The 15,045-nt window shown below is 36.9% G+C and overlaps 1 protein-coding gene across 1 annotated transcript in view; it reads left to right on the top strand.

Annotated features, from left to right (window-relative positions):
* Positions 1–15,045, top strand: part of Atg16 (Autophagy-related 16) — a 307,774-nt gene that overhangs the window by 94,195 nt on the left and 198,534 nt on the right. The window contains exon 6 of the mRNA XM_090413611.1: positions 2,636–2,796. Within this exon, the coding sequence (XP_090269737.1) occupies positions 2,636–2,796 (161 nt within the window). The remainder of the gene's footprint in view (positions 1–2,635; positions 2,797–15,045) is intronic.

Below are 15,045 nucleotides of genomic sequence, written 5' to 3'. Positions count from 1 at the left end.
CACTGATGCCTTGTACATAATTTATAGTAATGCGCATTATTTCCTCTGTGTTTGAAGAGGAAGACATTAAAACTACTCAAAGTTCTTTTAATGAAGCAATTCTTATAACCATTAGATAGAAAGGAAAAAGTTATATATAGTAACTGGTAATTAGCTTACGAAATTAACAACGCATATAAAGGATATTAATTAAAGGCAACTTTAATGAATAACTTCAATATTTCGGCAATGTCACGTTGCCATCTTCAGGAACATAAGAATATTTTATGTGCATGCAGGCACTAACAAAAGCAAATGAGGAAGAAGGCAAGAAACTAATATTGTTGCTAAAGTCCCTCTGGCAGACTAATTTGGTTGTCTTGGCTGTTGGGCTGAAGTTCTCATAATATAAGTCTCCCAAATTTGGAGTAGTTTCATGCACCCAAATTTGTTGAAGTTTGGAACATTTTTAGAGCTGCTGATGATTCCTTGAATAATCTTTCATACTTAAACTTGCTGCGGTGTATTATTTTAGTTTTCTTCCAACGAATTCTATGGTGGGTATCCAAGGCATGGTCTGCCAGCCCAGAGTGGCTGTACTGGTGAAACCGGATGTAGTCTTTGTGTTCTGAAATCCTGATATTTGCTGTTCCACCTGTTTGGCCAAAGTAGGACATTTTGCAGCTGCAAGGGACCTGGTATACACCAGGTAGGTCTAGGGGAAGTGGTTGGTCTTTGGTAGAGTGGATAAGGGATGCCAACTTTTTATATGGTCTATAACAAGTCCGGTCATATTTTTTGAGGATATTGGTTATTTTCTCAGAGGTGCCCTGGATGTAGGGGATGGTGATAGATTTGGTGTAATCTTTATTGTGGAGGGGGGAGGAGGGTTGTGGTTTACTGGTTTTAGTATTTTTTGGGGATTATAGCCATTGGCTAAGAAAGTGTTGAGGATATGGTTTAGTTCAGTGGTTAGGGCATCGTCATCTGAGCAGATTAATTTTGCCCTGTTATATAGTGTTTTTATAACACCGTATTGTTGTGAAGGGGGTAGGGGGGGATTGCTGGTGAATGTATCTGCTTGTATGGGTGGGTTTCTGTAAACAGAGAAAACCAAAGATCCATCAAGCTGGCGAGTGATTGAAATGTCTAGGAAGGGGAGGGTATTGTTTTCCTCTTTTTCTAAGGTGAACTAGACTCTGGGGTGTTGGTTGTTTAAGTGTGTTAGGAAGGAGTATATCTGAGCCATGTGGCCAAATAGCGAACACATCATCCACGCATCGAAGCCAAATAGTGGGTTTTTGTGGGGCGGAGTTTAAGGCTTTTTCTTCAAAGGTCTCCCTAAAGAAATTGGCCAAGGATGGGGAAAGTGGTGAACCCATGGTTCACCACTTTTCTACAGACAGATAGAGGGGGCATCCATGGGTTCACCACTTTCCCCATCCTTGGCCAATTTCTTTAGGGAGACCTTTTACCATTAAAGTTGCCTTTAATTAATATCCTTTATATGCGTTATTAATTCAGTAGGCTGATTGCCAGTTATGTATGACCAACGTATAAGCCTTGCTACTATATATATAGTAGTTCTTTCTGTAAAAGATCATCTGAAGGACAAAAGGAATGGGCCCGATGAACTAGTGTTTTAATAGTTCCTGCCTTTTGACTGGGATGGTGATGAGATTCTGCATGGATATAATGGCCTGTGTGAGTCTTCTTTCTATAAACTGAGAAATGTAGGTTACCATCTGGTTGGCGAAGAATTAGAAGATTAAAAAGGCTAACTGCTTATTTGATTCTACTTCTAGGGTAAACTTGATCCTAGGATGAAATGCATTTAACTTAGTGAGAAATTGTTGAAGTTCATCCGAAGAGCCATTCCATACAGCAAAAATATCATCGACATATCTGAACCAATGAGTAGGTCTGAGAGAAATGTTGCCAAAGATACGTTGTTCAAAATGTTCCATAAAGAAATTGGAGATAGCAGGAGAAAGATGATTGCCCATTGCTGTTCCTTCAATTTGTTGATTCAACTTATTACCTATATATATATATATACACACATCTACTCATTGGTTAAGATATGTCGATGACATTTTTGCTGTATGGAATGGCTCTTCAGATGAACTTCAACAATTTCTCACTAAATTAAGTTAAAAATATGGGAAGAGTCACTACCTAGACCTTTTACTAGCTACTGAATTTGAATATAAATGAAGGAACCAATATTCACTGATCTAAACTTGTGATATATATGGCCAAGAAATGCGTAGCACTCAGAACACTGTCAAGTTAGCACTAAGTGCAGGCTACAACTGCAGCAGTGCATGGCAACAAAAGTGTAACATACAATCATGCCACAGCTATGGGAGGCAGAAAAGCAGCCATAGACAGTATACAAATGAATGGACATGGATGCATCATATTAACACTATGAATGTTGAAACAGCAGTTTTATGATTCTATCATGACATTCAATTAAAAACCATCCTTGTTTTTAGGTTGTACAGTCATAGGTAGTTTGCTTAACTCTGTGCTATAGCATTATTCATTTATTTATTTATTTTTTTTGCTTGTTTTTAATGCTTTCTGATTATTTTAAATTTAACAATTGTAAGCACTAATCAGTTTTGTTATATGATACTTTAACATTTAGCTAATAAAGGATGAGCATAATGCTCTTCTGCTTACTTACACAAGTCTAGAGGAAAAAAAGCAGAAATTAGAAAGAGAACACCAAGACTTAATATCTCGGTGGATGGCACTTAAAGCTAGAGATGCTGACAGATTAAATGCTGAGACAGAAAGGTTGCAGAGGTAGAATCCTTTTTGTTAATATATTAAGTATACTATAGGTTTAACAGCCTTTAATGGGTGAGTTTAACATAAATTCTTATACAAATTGACTGACAATATTTGAGATGCAGTTATCAATATAATCTTTTATCTCTACTTTGCTGGAATTGATTTTTCTCAGCAATAAATTGAAAGCATCATCAGTAAAGAAATGTAAAGCTTAAATACTGCTCTGTTCAAAGTTACGTGTTTCAAATCACCCCATAAATAGATTAGTGGTGTTTGTCTGTTGTAGGTTGGTGCAGAGAAGGTCCCATGTTTGAAACAAATGGATTACAGTAGTTCCTCTTCCTCCATTTTGGATCACTTAGTTTCATTAAACTTTCTGATTTAGATTTGCTGGTGTAGGTATTCCTTTTACTTTGGGAATTGTTTATATTGCAATTGAGTTCTAGTTTGCTGGCGTGGTGAGCCAAGTGGATAGGGCTTCTGATTTCCAACTAGCTAGTCCTGAGTTTGATTCCTTTTATGGGCATGGATGTTTGCAAATGTCTTTAGTTGGAAGATCAATTTTATGACCCAGCATGAGATTGCTACTCTGCTTATTTCAAGGCCTAAAGCTGTATAACTGAGAGGAGACCTCCACATAGCCTTTAAAGGAATGCGGAGAACTGACCAGAGCTTCTGACCTAATGTCCAATCCTCACCTTCTCGTGGTGCACCCTGTTGGGTATCTACTTGGATACTGAACGAAAGAGGATGGGCTGGCAATTTGGGATTTAGCCGACCAAATTGTATTCTTATTGGTTAAACCAAAATAAAAAACGTTGTTTTCGCCAGGTAACCAGGGCGAACAGCAAAAAGTCAGCTACTGGAACAAATCTGAAAACACACCCCAACTCAACATCACCAGAGTTAAAGATCGGTACTATCAACATAAGAAGCCTGAATGGCAAAGAAATGGAGCTAGCTGAGGAATTAGATAAGTACCAGATCGACATAATAGGGGTAACTGTAACAAAAAAGACAAACTGGTGAGATCTTTCTGAGCAATAAATACAAAATGTTATATTCAGGCAATGACAATCAAGGAAAAGGAGGAGCCATAGTATTCAACACAAAATACGAGACTAATCTTGAATGCCAGTCAGTCTCAAGTAGAGTAATGTGGGCAAATATGAGAGTGGGGAACTGGACAATGAGACTTATTTGTGCCTATGGTCCCACAGAAGGTTCTAATAACGTAGAAGTGGAGGAATTTTTTGAGGCTTTAGAGAAAGCAACTGACACAATGAACAAGGAAAAGTTGGTCCTTGTTGGGGATCTAAATAGCAGAGTAGGAAATGATTGTGAGAAAATATTTTGAGAAAATTTGGAGAAAAGAGCAAAGCTAATAATAATGGCAAATATCTGTTGGATTTCTGCTCAGGACATGGACTGGTTATTACTAACACCATGTTCCAACATAAAAATGTGCACAAATTCAAATGGAGAGAAGAGGCAAGGAATAAGAAAAGTCTCATTGACTACGTTATTGTTGATAGTGATGTTTTCTCCCTGGTGCAGGACACCAGAGTGTACAGAGGATTTGAAATTGGAAGTGATCACTATTTAGTTTTGAGCAGGATAAAATTGAATTTCATATTGAAAAGAATAACATGTAAGAAAGTTTTTAAGGGAATAAAAGTTGAGCAGCTCTCAGATGTGAACTGTAGACTAAAGTATACAAAGATTATTGAAGAAAAAATGAAAGAGTTTGAGAACAGGAATCAAACCTTGGAGATTCAGTGGCAGGCCTTGAAGAAAGCCCTGATTGATTCAGCTAGAGAGGCATGTGGTGAAGTTGTCTGCAAGGATAGAAAAATTAGAACTACATAGTGGACACAGGAAGTTAAAGAGGCAGTGAAAGAAAAAAAGAAAGTATATCAAAAGTTCCTGCAAATAAGTCAGCTTGTGCTCTTAGAGAATACAGAGACAAATGCAAGAATACTAAACACTGTGTAAAACTAGCTAAACAAAAGTCATGGGAGGACTTTGGCAAGAATATAGAAAATAAATATTAAGAAGGTGACAAAATATTCTGGAGGTTGTTGCAGAAGCTTAGGAATGGAGGAAAGAGTACTGTAAAAGTGAGTTAGAGATGATAAAGGTGACATGAAAACGGGAGAAAAAGATATCCTTGAAGTATAGAGTAATTACTTTGAAAAACTGCTAAATGAAACAAGCAGTGATGACAGCACAGTGGTAAAAAACACTGACCAGGCATGCAGTCAGGAATACATATCCATACTTGAAGTAGAAAAAGCCATCAAAGGCCTAAAATGTGGAAAGCAGCAGGAGTAGATGATATTCGACCAGAAATGCTAAAGTATGGTGGTATAAAAGTCTTACAGTGGCTGCACTGCATAGTTCATAAAGCCTGGACAGAGGGTCGAATTCCCGATGATTTGAGTAGAGCTCTCATAGTACCCATATATAAAAAGGGAAATAAAACTGCATGTGAGAATTATATGCAGTTTTATGTCTGGTGTTTTACATGCATTACATTTTAATTAAAACATTGATTAAAACTGCATTACATGCAGTTTTAATCTGGTGTCAGACATCCTTGTCTGACACCAGATTTAACATTAAACCACCTTCCTGTACTTCTTTCAATTCTAACTGCTGACTTACAACTCAAATAAAGACTAAGTATTGCTTGATATAATGCCCCATTGACTACATGTAGCTGCAGCGTATTGAATGGCTTCTCTCTTGGCACCTTGTCATATGCCTTTTCCAGATCTTTGTTATATTCCCCATGATTTCTCAACTATCTGTCGTAAGTGAAAATCTCATCCTGATAGCCTCTATTTGTGGAATTGGCTACTTTGTCCAGGCCTTCTGAACTGTGTAGTGCAGCTAATGTAAGACTTTTATACCTCCATACTTGAGCATTTCTGGTCGAATATCATCTACTCTTGCTGCCTTTCCACATTTCAGGCTTTGATGGCTTTTTTCTACTTCAAGTATGGATATGTATTCCTGACTGCATTCCTGGTCAGTGTTGTTTTACCACTGTGCTGTCATCACTGCACAACAAATGTGCTATTTACAAGTTGTTACAGATGCGAAAGATTATTTTTTGAGTCAGCAAAACTTGAACAAACATAGTTGCATTAATTTGGGAGACTGTTATCTTAAGTATGGTGGTATGAAGAAATGCTGAAGTATGGTGGTATAAGAGTCTTACAGTGGCTGCACTGCATAGTTCAGAAAGCCTGGACAGAGGGACGAATTCCCGATGATTGGAGTAGAGCTCTCATAGTACCCATATATAAAAAGGGAAATAAAACTGAATGTGAGAATTACAGAGGTATTTCCCTACTGAGTGTTCCTGGCAAGATCTATGCAAGTATACTTGAGAAACGGTTGAGAAGAATTGTGGAAGAAAAGCTTGGTGAAGAACAAGCTGGATTCAGGCCAAATAGAGGCTGTCAGGATCAGATCTTCACTTTACGACAAATAGTCGAGAAAGCATGGGAATATAACAAAGATCTATATTTAAGTTTTGTCGATTTGGAAAAGGCATATGACAAGGTGCCAAGAGAGAAGCTATTCAATACGCTGCAGTTATATGGTGTCAATGGGGCATTATATCAAGCAGTACTTAGTCTTTATTTGAGTTGTGAGTCAGCAGTTAGAATTGAAGGAAGTACAGGAAGCTGGTTTAATGTTAAATCTGGTGTGAGACAAGGATGTACATTATCTATCCCCTCTGTTATTCATTATCTATATGGATCACATTATGAAGGAATGTGGTATTAAACCTGATATCAAAATTGGAGATGTTAATGTCAGCTCTTTGCTTTATGCGGATGATGTTATACTTCTAAATAAATCCGCTACAAGTCTGCAAGATTCTCTGACTAAATTGAATAGCTGTTGTAATAGATATGGTATGAAGGTCAGCAATAAAAAGACAAAGACAATGAAAATAGGCAGAATCATTGAAAATGTCAACTGTGTTGTGAATGGAGAACCTGTGGAACAAGTTAAACAGTTCAGCTACTTAGGCACAATTTTTACTGAAGATGGTAAACTAAATATAGAAATAGACAACAGAATCAGCAAAGCTGGTATCGTGGGAAGTCAATTGAATAAATTCATATGGAATAAGAAAGAAATTAGTCGGAACACTAAATTAGCTGTATACAAGACAGTGTTCAAACCAGTTTTAACTTATGGATCTGAGAGCTGGGTCAGAAGTAAAACACTTGACCAAAGACTAGAGACCGCAGATATGAGAGTCCTGAGAAAGATCAGAGGCGTGAACAGATGGCATCAATGGCAATATCATATTAAAAATGAGGATATTAGGAAAGAACTCGACATTGTCAGTATCCAGGAATGTGTTAGCAGAGCTAATCTCAGGTGGTATGGTCACTTAAATAGAATGGGAGAGGAAAGATTAGCAAAACAAGTGTTCTATGCCAGGTTGGCAGGAAAACGACCCAGAGGAAGACCAAGATATAGGTGGATTGATACGCTACAAAGTGCCTTAGACGATAGAAATATAAGATCTGATAATGTTGGAGTCTTGACAAGTAACAGACTGACTTGGAGGAAAATTGTAAATAGGAAGTTAGTAATGATGTAATTTTTTCATGTAGTACTGTCATATCCTGTACACCCCTTGAGGGTACATGGCAGGAATTTGATGATGATGATGATGTTATCTTAAGAGCAATTCCCACATAGTTATAATACTTTTTTTTTTTACAACATTAGTGAGTGCCAAAATAGGACTTTAGATCTTTTGTTCTTTACAGTTGTATTATTTGGCTTACTCACTGTTGTATATACATGCTGTTGATTTGAAATTCAGTGAAATATAATCAAGTTAACAAAACATCTTTTTATAAAATAGTTCGTTTGGCGTTGTTAATACAGTTAAAAACAAGTTATGAATGGTCCTTTTTTCCTTATTCTTGTAATATGCTTTTCTTCCCATATTCTTCAGTCTGCTTCTCTTGAGTCTTTTTACTATTCTATATTACAGACCACCATCACTGGGATCTAACACCTTGCCATGCAGTGAGGACCATGGACATCTAGAAGGGGGTGAGAGATCCTGGTAGTCTTACACTACTTTGGCTTCTAATTGGGCAAGATTGGCAGTCTTGGATGGCTCACCCAGGGTCAATAAGCTAGTGGGCTTGCCTGCAAGGGTCAACAGTGTTCAGTAAGTCTCCTTCCCTGTGGTCTGGAGAAACCCAAGACCTGCTGTGGTGTCAGTATAGTGTCTGGGGTAGCCGTGGCATTCCACTCGCTAACTCATCTGAAATGTGAGACTCTACTAATTCATCATGGGTCCATGTGAGGCTCCATGATTAGTGGAGACAACAAATAATTTTTTTATCTCGTCAGAGCCCTCAACAAGCCCTAACCATATTCAGAAACCACAGAAACATCAAACAAAAACAACAAAGAAGCAAAAAAAACGTCAGAGGCACCTGTAAATGTACCAACCTTTTTTAATACTGCACTCATCTAAATAACATCTCCCTTTTTTATCCGGAAGAGTTGGCAGGATCACCTGAATGGAGTCTCCTCCATTCAGGTGATATTCTTGTAGAAACAACAACCCAGCATCTCCTTGGAATAACATCCATCAGATGAATACCATTATAGAAACCCCCCCCCCCCTCCCAAAAAAAAAAAAAAAAAAAAAAACTTTGAACTAGTCTTAAGTAGGATCTCCTTGATGTCCAGGACAAAGAGATCTGCTATGAAATGAAAAGCAAGGAGTGACAGCATTGAAGAGAATACTCATACATAGGGATGGTCACCTAGTCCTTACCAAGCATATCATCCTTACTTTCAACACATTTAAACCACCACCATCAGTGAAAGTGGGATATCTAAACTGCCCAATAAGATTCTACACCCCAAACCCAAAGTGCATAACTTTACACCTTACTAACGTTAAACTGACAGCCATTTTCATTGCCCAAATTTCCAGTCTATTCAAATCATTTCATAAGTGCTGAATATCAGTAGTATCCCTGATTGCCCTGCCTATCTCTTTGCATCATCAGCAAACAATTGCACATTTGATGTTAGACCCTGCCTGATTGTCATTAATATATAGATTGAACAAAAATGACCCAAGGACTGAACCCTGAGGTATGCCACTGGTCACTTTAAATTTGGTAGATTCACACCTACTGTGTACCACTTTTTGATATCTGTCTGTCGACCATTCCCTGATCCAAGTCAAGAGTTTATTTTCCAATCCCATATACTCCTGTTTATGCAACAACCTTTTAATGTGGTATCCTATCAAATGCCTTTGAAAAATCCAGCATTATCATAGTGTATCCATTCCCTTTATCCAACTCAGCCATAACATTGTTATAAAATATGAGCAGATTGCTAAAACATATCCTTCCCATAGTAAACCCATGCTTCTCCTTGCAGAGTGTAGTTTGTTTGCCTACCCATTTCTATATGCAAGTTCTTACCAACTTCTCAAAAATCTTCACTACTACACCAGGGGTACCGATAGGTCGGTAGTTAGACACATCAGTTTTTGCACCACCCTTGTACAATGGAACTATCATACATTCCGTCCATTCCTGTGGTATCATTCCTGAGCTGAGACTCAAGTTATGTAAACATGTGAAAGGCCTACCAGTTCAGCTGAACATTCCTCTAGCAAACGGGCTGATATTCCATCTGTCCCTATTGACAGATTCTCATCCAGGTTATGCAACAGCTCTTCAACCTTATTTTCATGAAGCTCTAACTGTTCATCCAATGTAGCAGTAGCACTGTGCACCATGTTACATATACCTGGTTATTATCTTAGCAAAGTGAGCACTCATTAATTGAACAATCTCATTAGCTTCCAACACTAGAGTACCATCTGTATTCAGTAAAGTTATTCTTTCACATTCTCTTTTTGCTTGCATGGCCAATTTCTTTTCATACTCCAATTTAGCTTTCTGCAATACTTGTTACTTTTCTGGCCTGAGCTTTATATATTTCATAACTCCTCTCACTCTTGTTCTCACAATATTCTTCTTCTTCTTCTTGTCATAATAAGGTTGTACATCCGTTACACTCCCAACCTATTTATTCTTCGAACTCTAGGGATTCATTCAGATACCACCTCACTTAAGCACTTTTTCAAAGATTCCTATGCTGGCATTTTCCCATTCATTAACTGATACCATGGGACTAAAGATAGTATTCTCCTAAGCTGATCATAATTTCCAGCCTTGTAGTTTAGCATGTAACCTGTTCTAATTGGAGCATCAATACAATTAGATACTTCCCAAGAAAGCACAACATAATCACTGTCACCAGCTGGTGGTAAAATCACGATATTCTTAACAGAGATCCCTTCTGATGCTATGAGCAAATCCAACACTCTTTGACCTCAATTTCCTTCTTCCACGCGCTGCTTGAGAAAGTTGTCTCACAACAATTCAATAAATTCCTCTTCTTTCTCATCTACCAATCAATGTTTACCAGTACAGCCACTTTGGTCTTGCAGACTATGCTCTGGATACTCGCCACAGAACATGGTGGAAGAAAGCCACGGTCATACACTGTAGTAAATTCAAATTTGAAAGGGCAATTCATGGAATCAGCTTCAGTCCTAAGAAACATGCCAAACCTCAACAAATTTGGTTGCATGAGACTGCCCCAAATTTGGGAGACTTACATCAGAAGACTTTCAGCCCAACGGCCGAGAATACTTACATAGTCCACTAGGGGGCACCATCAGGACTTTTAGGAGAAACAACAGCTTCCTGCTTCGTCCTCAGTTACTGTGTGTAGTGCCTGCATGTATGCGTCTTTATTTTAAGTTCCTGTGAAACTGGCAACGTGACATTGCTGAAATATTGGAATATAGATTAAATTTTAATTTATATCATTTGTACGTTGTTAATTCCTTAAGTAATTTAATAAGCATGTATAACCAATGTCTAAGCCTTTCTACGAGAATTACAATCAATGTTTAGAAAATTAAAGTCACTCATAACGATCACTCGTTTGGTATCCCATAAGGCTAAATTGGTGATGTATTTCTTCATCCCCTGCAATGGAGCTGTCAGGTCTGTAACAACACCCCACCATATATTTCATTTTGTTAGCCTCCACCAGATATACTCAAACTCACTGCTATATGGTACATTATTACCATCATTGTTTTCTTGCGTTTCTACCTTAACTGGACTTAAGTCATCTGATATCATTAGTAGTAGTACTCCTCCTCTCCTATCTCTTCTTTCATTCCTAAAAATAGTATACCCATTACACTCGATCTTAGTTACCATATCTGATTCTGATAGCCAGTTTTCACCAATGGGAACAATCTTAGGCCACATCATATTCAATAAAACAACAAACTCAACTCCTTTGTTTCTGATGCTTCTGGCACTTTTTTTTTTTTCCAATTACGTTTGTCATATCTTTAATTTCTTTGCTTCATTTTCTTCCTTTAATTTTCCTTGCTTTATTTTGCTCTTCTTTTAAATTATCTAATTTTTAATCCAAGATACTTATAATTTTATAAATCCTAATACTTTGGCTACTGAACTTTTAATTATTTCTTTAATACTTTAATCACTGTTCATCTTAAGCCTGTAGTCTGTTTCTTTTTAATTCATTATTTATATCTTTGGTAGTTCAGTATTCCATTTTCTGTTCCTTGTTCTACATATATTTTAATGTTTTATTTCACATTTTGAGATAACAAGTGAGTGGTCACTCTATTTTAGCTCATGGGTAGCTGTAACATGACTTCAGTTGGTTTCTGTATGCTTCTTAACTAGTATGCACTCAATCTTTGGTGATTTCCATCTATAGTGTCTTGATTTGGGTACTACAAAGCAATGCTGTTTATAGAAATCTAACAGTCTTTCTCCTCTTACACTCTTCCTTCCTGGTCAAAATTGTCTGGTTTCTGCACATTCACTGTCTTTTCTAACCACTGCATTAAAATTCTCAATATAATTAAATTAATCTTTAACTGATTTTATTAGTTCCTCTAGTTGCTGATATTCTTCTACCTCATTACTTTCAGAATTAGTTGTTGGTATGTAGATTTGAATTATTACAAGATCCACTGGTGCTGCTGTTAAGGTTGTCATCAGTATTCTGTCATACAGATGATATTTTTTACTTTCTTATCTCAATCTTTTTTTTTAGTAACAACCCCACACCATTTGTCCTTTTTCTCATCCATTATAGATGATTCTATAGTTTTTACTCCAGTAATTGCCACTATCCTTCCATCTGGTTTCACTAACTCCATTAACAGAATGTGCCATTACATCCCATTGTGGATGGATTTGATTCCCCCACATACAAATTAGCCAAACTTTTAGCCAAAGTGCTCACACAATATACTGGCAACACATTTTCACACACAAAAAATTCAGCCCACTTTAACCCGTTAACATACAAAGATGTCTGTGACACGTCTTTTGTTTATTGCACTAAAATTGATTTTGACATATCGCAGACATTACGAAGTTTGCGTCAATTTCAAACGAATTTAGGGTGTTAGGCAGTGAATACATATGCATATAAACTCTATTCACTAGTTAGTTTGTGTTGCAATTTATTATTGTCCCTAATATGTCTACAAATATTTATATGTTAGCCAAAAGTGATATTGAAAGCAGAGAGGACAGTTTGGATAAAAACGGTGAGACAAATTTATATCATCAAAGGGTTGGCATTTTTGACTTGTTAAGTGACAATAGCGACAGTAGCAGTGGAAGTTCATTTTGAGGCAATGTTCGTAAATGTTTGAGACCGATATCGTCTAGTAGCGATGATTCAGATGTAACAGGCAATGAATGAAATTGGCAAGAAAAGGAAAATATTCCTATTTTAAAACCATTTACGGAAATTCCCGGCATCAATGCATTTGCTTTGCTAAGATTTGGTGCAAATCCGACACCTCTTTCTGTTTTGAAACAAATCCTTTGTGTTGATTTCTTTGACATGATAGTTACAGAAACTAATAGATATGCAGCTCAAGCAATAAACTAGGAAATTACTAAAAAGATTGAAGAATGGTATCCAATAACAAGTGACGAATTGCAGGCATATTTTGCATTATGTATAATTATGTCACAGGTAAAAAAATCTAATATAGACATGTATTGGTCAAAGAGGGCTGTGGTTGAGACACCCATATATTCAAAAATTATGCCTCGTAAACGCTTCTTGGCTACATCTCATTTTCTCTATTTCGTGGATAATGAAACAAAGAAAGATGACAAAATATGTAAAGTACGATATATAGTCGACTACCCTGAATAATAAGTTTCAGCAATTATATACACCAGATAAAAATGTAGTAATTGACGAATCCCTTATGAAATATAGAGGTCGACTAAATTATGTACAGTTCATTGCTAGCAAACGAGCACGATTTGGGATAAAATTTTACAAGCTATGTGAATCAGACTCTGGGTATTGTTCAAAGTTCAAAATTTATACAGGAAAGGATAAAATTTCATGAACCGATACACCTGCATCTCAAAATATCGTCATGGAGTTGGCTGAACCTATTTTAGGAAAAGGATATACGTTATTCTTAGATATTGGTATTCGTCACCAGAATTTTTTTTTTTCTTGAGAAAAAATAGTACAAATGTTGTGGGGACAGTTAGAAAAAATCCCAAGAATATGAATAAGAAGAATAAGAAATTAACGACATATAAAATAAAAAAAGCGAATCAAAAACTTTATCTTGTCGAGGAATTTTGTTATTACATTGCTGCAATAAGAAGGATGTTTACATGATAAGCACAAAGCATTCAAAAGAAGACATGGTAGATACAGGAAAAGTAAGGAGAAGTAAGAGGGACGATGAAGAAAAAGTAATAAAACCTAAATGTGTTCTTGAATATTGCGGAATGGGCGGTGTCAATAGGCAAGACCAACTACTTGCTTGTTTTCCAGTTATGCGAAAATGCATCAAAGGTTACAATAAAATATTTTTCTATTTGTGGATTTCGCTATTTACAATGCTTATGTTTTATATTACAAACTACCCAATACATCAAAACTAACAATAATCAATTTCCGTTTGAACGTAGCAGAAGATATGTTGTCAAATATATCTTTACCTAATTATAGTACTCATGGACGTCCATCGCAAAAGGACTGCCCAATTAGACTGCAGGCAAAAAATTGGGCACATTTCTCTGAACATATATCCCCTACTGATAAAAAGCAACATCAAGCAAAGAGATGCCATGTATGTGCCAAGCATAATGTAAGTGAGACTACATGCCAATGTAAAAAATGTTTGATACCATTACATTTACCTAAGTGCTTCGAAGAGTATCATACCTTGCAAAATTATTAATATTCTTTATAATAAGGTAACAATTAACGAAATAAATCACATGAATTAAATAAATAGTAGTTTTATCTGTTCCAACTTTAAAAATAATTTATATGTCAAAATGTTAAAGCCAATATAGAAAACCTTTCACTCCAACACACTGACATAATGGTCAGTTTTGATGTCTCCTCCTTATTCACCAATGTCCCACTCAAAGATAATTTGTACCTCATCCAGGCCAAATTTCCTCCTGACATTTCAGCCCTATTTCGGTTCACCATGAACTCAAGTTATTTCGTTTGGCAAGGAAAATTCTACAAGCAAATAGAGGGAACAGCCACGGGTTCTCCACCCCTGGCCAACTTCTTTATGGAAACCTTTGAAGAAAAAGCCTTAAACCTGCCCCACATAAACTCACTGTTTGGCTACGCTATGTGGATGATGTGTTCGCCATCATCTAACAGTCTTTTGGCTGTTAGATGATGGCCGATGTTCAGTTCACCATTTGGCTGCATGTCCTGGATACACTTTACAGTTTCTCAACACACTTAAACAATCAACATCCCAGGATCCTTGGAAATGGAGAACAAGTCTCTCTTTCCTAGACATTCTGATCACATATGCTAGCCTGATGGATCCCTGGCTTTCTCTTTTTACAGAAAACCAACTCATACAGGCAGGTACATTCACCAGCAATCCCCCCCCTCCTGACAATATGGGATTATAAAAACCCTATATAATAGGGCAAAATTAATCAGTTCAAATAACAATGCGCTAACTATTGAACTAAGAGCTCCATAGCTGAGTCGGTGTAGATGAAGTCCTTTGATTGGAAAGACCTGGGTTCAATTCCTGTCAGTGACGTGAGGAACCTTTATCTGGTTTCACAGTCTTTTGGCTGTTAG

This window comes from Typopeltis vanoorti, chromosome 24 (assembly GCF_054136105.1).
Source record: "Typopeltis vanoorti isolate ZY-2024b chromosome 24, IOZ_Tvanoo_1.0, whole genome shotgun sequence".
NCBI classification, from domain to species: domain Eukaryota; kingdom Metazoa; phylum Arthropoda; class Arachnida; order Uropygi; family Thelyphonidae; genus Typopeltis; species Typopeltis vanoorti.
Note: the sequence above shows the minus strand (reverse complement) of the source record. Positions and strands in the feature narration are given on the sequence as shown.